This window comes from Chamaea fasciata, unplaced genomic scaffold (genome assembly GCF_029207755.1).
Source record: "Chamaea fasciata isolate MVZ Bird 193981 ecotype frontalis unplaced genomic scaffold, bChaFas1.0.hap1 SCAF_4, whole genome shotgun sequence".
In the NCBI taxonomy this organism is placed as follows: Eukaryota; Metazoa; Chordata; class Aves; order Passeriformes; family Sylviidae; genus Chamaea; species Chamaea fasciata.
Window position 1 is genome coordinate 21,731,305 of NW_027094089.1, and position 9,804 is coordinate 21,741,108.

General features: G+C 40.6%; 1 protein-coding gene across 1 annotated transcript in view; it reads right to left on the minus strand.

Moving 5' to 3' along the window:
- Positions 1-9,286, minus strand: part of RANBP3L (RAN binding protein 3 like) — a 35,951-nt gene extending 26,665 nt beyond the window's left edge. Inside the window, exon 1 of the mRNA XM_066181061.1 lies at positions 9,027-9,286. Coding sequence (XP_066037158.1) covers positions 9,027-9,090 — 64 coding nt within the window. The 5' untranslated portion in view covers positions 9,091-9,286. The remainder of the gene's footprint in view (positions 1-9,026) is intronic.
- Positions 9,287-9,804: the final 518 nt, after the last annotated feature.

The window sequence follows — 9,804 nt, forward strand, 5'->3', positions numbered from 1 at the left end:
CCAGATGACAGTCACAGTAGCTTTAGTTATGGGCTCCATATTTAGATAAGGGCTTGCAAATGGCAGAAAAACAGCCACAACCACGTGCCACCCGAACCAGGGAAAAGTGGACCACATGATGCTGTCCAACAAGCCTTCTATACACAAGAACTTAGGTCACCAAAGAACTGCTATTCCTTTCTCCTCTCAATGCCCTCCAGCCCTACGTTGGGTGCCAAAATCTGTCTTAGTTTAGATAGACAGGTATCTGCCAGGGAGGGTTGTAATCTTCCTTAAAATGTAAGCCCTTCCTTTCTTTTTCCAAATTATCATAAATTTGCAATTAAAAGGCTGTCAGGCAAAGATTTTGGGAACAGGTATAGCAGTTCTTTACTAGGGATATAAACAGTACAGATGTTGTAGCACAGAAGAATAAGTAAACAAATAAACAAACAAGAAATTTTAGAAAAAAAACTCTGACAGAGTCAGAAATACAACTTGACACCCTGTTGGTCAGGGTGTCGGAAGCAGTCCAAAGTAAGCTCTCCTGGAGTGGCAGATGTGGTTCTGTTGGAGTAGAGACGGTCTTGTTGAAAAAAAAAAACAGGGTCCAGTAATGGTGAGATGGGTCTGGTCTTCCTCCAGGGATCCAGTGGAAAAACTGGATACCTAGTGGGACTGTGGCTCCTTTTTATCTAGGTGAAGATGGTTTGGCTCCTCCTCCCTGTGTGGAGCATCTTACAATAGTACGATGTAATGTGTCATGTCATTGGTGAGCTCTTAATGGTCCATTAGCAGAAGACATTCCCACGGAAGTAGTGAAACAAGGAAGAGAGATAAGTAGCACTCCACCATCTGATAAGTGACATTGACCCATCTGGGCAAAGATAAGCAATTCTGCTCCACCCAGATGGAATAGAATAATATGCTCTTTACAAAACCCATGACACCTTGTTAGCTGACATTTGACAGAATATTCATCACATACACAACATTTTTGTAACACTCCTTTCCTCTGTTAGTCTTGAACAAAAACATGAAAGTGAAAATATGTGGATAGATATTTTTTATCTACAATTGCACACCTATCTGTGACCAAACAACTCAAGCTTTGGTATGAATTACTCAAAGTTTTAATAAAGCAAACGTCATGGAGGAGTTAAGATTACTACACAAAAAAGTGTTCAACTGTTAAGGAAAAAGTAAACATTGTTAAAATAAATGCTTCATTTATGTAAATGGGAAACGAGCATGAAACTTTTACTGAAACTCAGGAATATGCAGATAGAGGAGCAATAACTAGTACAGTTTTGCTGTCGTTAATTTTATATTTACTTGGGCATTGTGCGTGCAAAGGACAGGATTAAACAAATTTAGCATGCTTTGCAATGAAATCCTATTTCTTCCTTAATAGAAAATGCAGAATAAAGTTCACATTGTTCCACTCAAAGAAAGATAACTCTGTGTCATTGAAAGTTGAAGAAAAATTCTATCACCTGGTAGCAGCTAGGGGGTCAATGGCATGGCATGACATGAAGTAATTCCACTTCTGTTCACTAGAGGGGAGTGGCACACATGAACAATAGTATCTCACTTCAATATGATTTTTTGAAGGGAATAGGCTTTTTTCTGTCCCCTTAAAAACAAACAAACAAAACTGGCATTCTTACTGAATGAAGGAAAAATACAAAAAGTAAAGAGTAGCTGTAGAAACCTCCATATTCTTCTCAGTAATCCTCAAGCTCAGAAGCTTGCACTATTTTTATAGGCATATCTTCTACTCCAAAAAATGGAATTAGCAAAGAGTGAAGTACTGTGAAAAAGGAACTGACTTTCTGTCACAGAGTTAGCTTTTCCTAGAGCTAAAAGGCTGCAGGGGATTTGAAGGAATTAAGAAAACCCACTACATTTGAAACAGCAAGAAGATTCCAATAATATTTTAAAACCCAAAAGTTCCTGAAGAAAAAAAATCGTAACTGCTTAATTACCAACAGAAACACATGAAGCTACAGCATAATGGTACCCTTCAAAGATAAATATGCATATTTTAATACTGCAGTAAATATAAAGAATATATCCCATCTACTGCTCTTGAGCCAAAGAGCTGCCTGTAGATTTAGTCAGAGGTTGCTGAGGCTGCCACAGTTATTTATAGTTTTTACAGTTCTATAATGCTTCTTACTCAAATCAAGAAAACCTTTTTTAATTCCCGAAGCATACTCCACAAAGCTCATCAGTAAGACCTTCACTCCTCAAATCAGGCTGTTCATAACAGGGTTTTAAAAATATGTTTGTGTTAACTATATATGTATCCTAAACATAAATTTCCATTTACATTTTCAGCTTCTCAGGCACAACCTATCTGATCTCCATAGAAAAAGACACCCAGAACTTCTTGTGGCTGTGACACAAGGCCTTCAAGGAGTTACCAGAGTCCAGTTGATGTGGTAATTTTAACACTGGTCAGTACCTCTGCATTTCTCCCCTTCATTTCCTGCACTAAGCCTGCCTCTGGCAGGGTGGCTGGGTGAAAGAGAAGTGCTTCTACACCCTCTGCACCCAGCCATGCAGTGCCAGATTCTGTCCCAGGAATAGGCAGCAGCAGCCAAGGCCAGGCATAGCAGATGCAGACAGAGGAACGGGATGGGGTGGGCTGGAACCATTCCCCCTCATCATCACCACCAGGACACGGACAGACATGGGCTGGCTAGTGCCTTGTTCAGACCGGGCCACTCCAGTCCTCGGCAGCTTGGCACTTGTGGATAAAAGAGGCAGTTGGGAAAGTTACCAGAAAATAATGCCAAATGAGCTGCCTCTGACTGCAAGGACTGGAATAATCCACCAGGCTCAGCCAAGAGTCCAGACACAGAACCTGTCTCTCTGTGCATGAATAATCACCACAGACTGGCCTCTCTCTCCCTTGCTACAGCTCCCCTGAAGCTGTTGAATCAGAAATGTGTTGGCCTAATGTTTGCTGTATTCAAAGATCAAAATAGGCCTTTCCCTGGAAGATGCATTAGAAATGTCCAATTTCTTCGTCTGAGACCTCACCTGAATGATGTCCTGACTCCAGCCTCCTGTCCTGTAGAGAAGCTCAATGAGATGTGCTCACAACTGAGCTCCTTGACATGGAAGGCACCCAGGTTACAGGATAGACTGCATTGCATTTGAAAGAGCATTTTGGGAAGAGCAAATGCTGGCTGATGTGTTAGGAGCACTAGACAGAATAACATACAAGAAATTAATGCAAGATTTCTTTTACCAGATTTGCTTGTATCCTAAAAGCCAGCATTGTCCATGAGATGTAAGGGTCCCTCTGTCTTTGCTGTGACATGCCACTCTTCACTTCCATTGCTATTGCCTTTTCTAAAGCTATTAAGACTTCACAAAATATATATATTAAAATATAAGTGGGACCCAGATGATTTTGAAAATTTAGAGTTGTTATTATTATTGTTCCATCCTGCCCTGAACACAGATAAATGATCCTTAACCTTTGAGGGTTAAGGACACAGTGGAGAGAATATAAGCACATACCTGTTTCTAATTTTCAGGCAGTCCTATGCCTGAAATCATGCCAAAAGTGGTAACAGTATTGTTTTGCTATTTCTCTCAAAGAATTGCAAAAAATTCCACCCAAATCTTTCAGAAACTAAGATAGGAATTGTGATCTCAATAAACGTTTTTTTTCTGATGTTGAAATAGTTAATTTTTACATTTTTAATTAAAAAAAAATCAATCTGTTGCATCTTCACCATTACCAAACTGTCCAGAACACTGAAAACACTGCTTTATTTCATATCCATAGCAAAAACTTACACTTTTTTTTTTTTTCTTTTTTTTTAAGTTAAGATGGACCAGTTGCTTGGCAAGGCTGAGCCCACCAGAAGCAATGGCAGCACCTCTGGCATAATGAATTTAAGAAGTGCAAAACAGTACTGCACAAAGGCAGTTGCTGCTGTGAGAGAGGAGTGAGAATGTGTGAGAGCAACAGCTCTGCAGACACAAGGTCAGTGAAGGAGGAGAGGGAGAAGGTGAATGGTGAGGCAGCTGTGCCCCTGCTCCCCTTGGAGGTCCAGGGGGGAGCAGAGATCCACCTGCAGCCCCGGAGGAGCCCACAGTGGAGCAGAGAGATGCCCAAAGGAAGCTGTGACCCCATGGGAAGCCTGTGCTGGAGCAGGCTCCTGGCAGGACGTGTGGCCCCGGGAGAGAGCAGCCCACACTGGAACAGGTTTGTGGCAGAACCTGTGACCCCACTGGGGACCCACACTGGATGGATCCAAGGAGGACAACAGCCTGTGGAAGGGACTCAATTTGCGGAAGTTCATGAGGACTGTCTCCTGTGGGAATGACCCTGTGGTAGAGCAGAGGAAGAGTGTGAGGAGTCCTTCCAGTGAGGAGGAAGGAGTGGCAGAGACAAGGTGTGATGGAACTGACCATAACCCCCATTCCCCATGCCCCTGCTCTGCTCAGTCAGAGGAGGTAGAGAAAGGAGGGAGTGAAGTTAAGGCTGTGAAGGGTGGAAAGAGGTTTTTTTTTAAGAATTGGGTTTAGTTGTTACTACCACACTCTAATTTGACTGGTATTAAACTAAATTGATTTTCCCAAGTCAAGTGTCTTTTGCCTGTGATGGTAATTGCTAAGTGTACTCTCCCTGCCCTTATCTTAACCCATGAGACTTCCATAATTTTCTTTCTCCAGTCCAGCTTAGGGGGGAAGTGAAAGAGTAGTTTTGGTAGGCGCACAGCATTCAGTCAGGGTAAACATACTGCAACATTAAATAAATAAAACAAACAAAAAGGGGGAAAAAATGGCACAAACCAAAGCCAAACAGAAACCCCCTTCTTATTCAGAAAAAAAACCTTCTCAAATAAAATATGATACTTGAAAATTGTATAATGTCCAAATAATGTCACTGACTTACAAAACCTTTAACTGTATCCAACTTTCCTTTACAAAATCCAAGTAAGCACTGCACAACACACAAAGACTACACGAAAATGTGTAATCAGCTTATAATTTTATCCTATCAAATGATAAGGATATGACATTGAATTATCAAGTTTCTGTGTTCTGATATGCAATAGCATATTTTGGAAGCTTTGCACATTACTGCTATCATTTGCAAAAACGGAAGCAGAGACACTGCTGTATTTTGATGTTACAGCTTAGATTGCTGGTTCCCACAGAACTCTAACTGAAGAAAGTTAATCAATAATAACAAATTCTTGCACATAAGACTGCAATTTTGATTGTTTAATGTCTAAATTAGCTCAACAAGAACACGTAATTTGGGAAGATGTTGAAAAGAAAAGTAGATTCAATGTCACATTGCTTGCTACATCCCCAGAAGTTGTTTTATATCACTAAAGCAGTAAGAAAAAAAAACACATGGAAGAACTTTGTCACTAATGAATATATGCTATGTACAGCTATTACTTGAACAAAAACTAAGACAAAATTTTGTGGCAATATAAATGAAGGAAAAGAAAGCAACAATGGACTAGCATTTAAGTGCGAGACATGGATCAAAAAATTTACACTGATAAATAAAATTAGTAAAATAAAATAATAAAAGAAATTATTTTCACTATGCTAGATGATGATCTGTACATTAGTGACTTCAAGGAGCACCAGAGCTAAACTATGTAATAATATGACCAATTTTTATTCAAAATGCTGCAAAAACATTGCAAACTATCAATACTTTAGACAGCAAAACTGCAACAGGCATAAGAAAAATATATGTAGTGAAAACAAGAAACAAGATAAATTAACAAAATATTTTTCTCTCTATGCTTGGGCTCGTGTTTAAATATTGCTTCTGGCTTTTGATACAAAAAAAATCTGTCAGTATTTCCAGTGATGGACCATTTTCATCTAAAATGAGGTGGAAAATAACAAAAAAACCCTTCTGGCTACCATCAAGAAGAAATCAAGAACAGGATTTGCCAAACTTGCAATAGAACCACAGTTTCTGGTTTAAAAATACTCATGGAAATAGGCAACATAAAATAGAGTCAGTTCACAGCCAAGAGAAAGTGCCACAATGCTGCCAGCCAACATCTTGGGTCCCTCAATGGCCTCACTACATAAGCCAGGCTTTCCTCTGCCAAAACTTAGGTAAGACAGATGACAGGCAAAATGGGGGTGTCCTAGAACAGTACTTCATGCAACCAACTTAATAAAATGGATCAACTTAAAAGAAGTATGGGAAAGGGTTCATTAAATTTCCCAATGCTGACCCTGAGTAGCAGGTGTGCTCCCAGAAGCACTGGGCAGCCAAGTATTCTGATGGAATTCACACACACAGCTGCTCAGCACCTTTGGAAAAACAGGTCACTAAGTAAAGCTCTAAATATGGATCTGGAAACCTACTTTCAGATTCTCATTTATTAGTCTTCATACTTTTGATTCTGCTTATGAAGTGTATTTAATACTTTCTAAGACAACTGTCTTAAAAAATAAAATCAGTTTTAATGCCATGACTGGGTATTTTCCAAGCAAACTTACATATTATTTTTTTTTTTGCTAGAGACATTTTAATACAAGATTGAGTACTTCAATTTGCATCTATATCTCTTATATGTACATAATGGGTTTTATCTAATCTGTAAACACTCAAAACAAAATAAGAAAATAAAGTAAGATCATAAATCAAACTAAGTTCTAATCTGGTCAAATCTCCAATGCTAATGAGAAGAGTTTGCCATACACAAAGGTATCAGAGATGCATGTTGCTATTCAGCAACATGCAGCTTCAGTACCTTAGTCGTAGTTCCAGACCTGCATGTTAATAGAATTTTTTCTTTTATAATACTCTTTTGAATGTCAATGAATCAATAAATTTGCAACAGTTCCTCATGAATCCTGATTTCCCAAATATGTTCAATAGAAATCATTCTAAATAGTGAAAAAATATTTTGAGTATTGTTAAAATAAAATACTTCAAATCTATTGAGATGAAATCTTTGATAAAGTTTTTTATTATTTGAAAAAAAACAGAAACAACCCACTGTTGAGAATTTTATTTCTACAGAACTTAACATATATCACTGATATTTGGCCACTGGCTGCACTTGCTGCAGGAACAACTGTATTTTAGTGTCCCATGAAGAGACTGCTGGACACAGCACTGTGCCCTGTTTAAACACCCTGTACTAAATATGAAGTGCATATTGCTTATCTTGGGTTCAGACAGCATCCTGTAAATACAGTTTGGTGAACTAATAAATAACTTCACCCCTCCCTGTTTGGCTCAGCAGAGTGTACATCATCAAGTAAGTTTCTGTTTCACTGCACTCAGAAAGAAAAAGTTCATCTAATTGACAACTGCAAAATAAAACTTGTGAAGGAATTTTTCCTAGGACGGCTTTACTACATTGTTGGGACTCCAATATTGCAGACTCTTTGTTATACAAATAGTTCATAACCCACATAAATAATTCCTCTGTCATCAGTGACACCAGTTAGGACAGCAAGGATTATTCACATAGGCACACTCCTGCATAATCAGACTCTTTAACATTTTAAGACATGTTCATCCTCTCCTAAGTCGGTCTTCTCAATGCTACGAATTCTAAATACAGATAGGCATTAGGGTGGAAAGGGAAAGCAAATTTCTTTAATCCAAAAATTCCACTTAATACTCCTAGCTCCCATTGTGGTTTATAGCATGCCACGTGAGAGATGAAATCTAAAATTTAAAATACTTCTCTTCAGCCATGGAAACTCAGCTGACAGCCTGTGGAAGTGTTTATAAATACAGCTTATGTCACACCCACCTACCTCTGTAGAGTACTTCTCATCTTTATACGAACTTTATAACATAAACAGGCATTAAAATAGCAATAAAAATTACTCTATCTCAGCAACATTATAACATAATTTCTGAGTGAAATGTAACCCAGTTGGCTTTATTTCAAACATTAGAGTGAAGTTAGTAGTTTTGAGTATCATTACTGGAGTGTAATTCTAGCAGTGATACCATACCAGAAGTAACTGTGTCACTAGACCAGCAGGACTGTGTGAAAAAGCATAACCAAAAATTATTTTAGAAACACTGAAACATCCCACTGCTCAGAATTTTTAATCTGTTGTAAACGCCAGTAAAGTACCCAATGTAAGGGCAATAAAATTCATAGGCATAAAAAGTTACACTTCTCAGGGCATTGTACGAAATTTAAATTTCATAAATCCATATGAGGTAGCACAGAAGTAACCCTCAGGGAGTTTGTGCAGAAATTGAACTATACAGGTAATTAGGTCATGATCCAACAACACTCACACATCCTTAAATTTCAGTGAATAAACTGGACTCAATATTAAACACAAACTGAAAGGCTGGTCAACTGATAAATTAGCCCAAACTCCCTAAAATGTATCAGTCATAACATCAGGCTTAGCCCTTGAAAGTCCTCTTGGTAATTTAGGTTCATTCATCAACCCTGTGGTAAAAAATGGTTGGTGGCATCATCTGCAAAAAGTCCTTAATATTAGCACTTGTTTTCATTATGCAACCTCATCAGTTTTTAATGATACTGATAAATCACTCTTAATTCATGGCTCTCCTCACTACCTAAATAAGGGATTTTGTTGTTCACCCCTGTAGTGAGGCATCAGTCTGAGGAGCTAGAGCAGGACAGTTTTGCTCTCAAGCTGCAGGGCACGTCAGGGCAGGAATGTCCAGGAAAACGAGTGTTACTTCCAGGTACGGCCAGGAACGCAAGTGCTATTCCCACCCATTGTCAGGCCCAGCAGTTAGGAAAGCTGCAGTAAGCTCAAATGGCAGGGGACTTAACACTGTCAGAAACATAGAGAGGACACATACACACATCTGGTAGTGTCCTTTCCTCAAGGAAAACCCGAATTGGAGATTTCCGACAGATTACCAGTAAAAACACTGCAATAAAAAAGCATAGCCAGCCAAGCTCTTGTTTTGATTACACACAGCATTGTTACCATCCAGGCACATTCTTTGTGTATATCCCATTCCCCCCCAAAAAACCCGGGGAGACACGCAAAGGACAACAGCTAACAAAACCTACCTGTAAAGCATTCCTCCTTGCGATCTAACACGCTGCCACGGGAGCCTCGGCAGGGCCTGGGCATGGTTTGTTCTTGCAGGTGAGCAGCTTGGTGCAGAGCCCAGCGACCACCGAGCCGGTCGCTTCTTTTGCGGAGGTCGGGCACCTTCGCACCCCGCCGGGGTCTGTCACAGCCAGCACAGGAGCATCGCGTGCCTGCACATAAAACATTCCTTTGGCAAGCAGGAATTGGCTCGTTTCTCACTATGAGGTCAGCATAAGTACCCTTCTATATACATCTCTCTCTACATATGTAATCAGATATGTTATATACGCCGTAGCTGGGTCTGGAAACCTGCCACCCTTCGATCCGGTCAGCGAGGCCGCGGGACGCGCGTTCCGGGCGGGGGCGCTTCCCGCAGCCAGGCAAGGATGGAGCGGCGGCGGCGGGCGGCGGGGACAGCTCGGGGCCGGGGCCCGGGGCCGGCTCCTCGCCCGCGGGGCGGGCCGTGGGAGGGGACATGGAAAGCCGGGCACGGGAACGTGGGGAGGGAGAGAGGGCGGGATGGGGAATTGTGGGAGTGGCGCTCCTGGGGAGCTGCGGTGGGTGCTGGGGATCGGTCACCAGCCCACTCACGGGTGGGCTCCCCTGAGTACTCTGCCTCGTATGGGGTTTTTTGGCTCGCTCTTTTCTTTCTTTCTTTCTTTCTCTCTTTCTTTCTGTCTGTCTGTCTGTCTGTCTTTCTCTCTTTCTCTCTTTCTCTCTTTCTCTCTTTCTCTCTTTCTCTCTTTCTCTCTT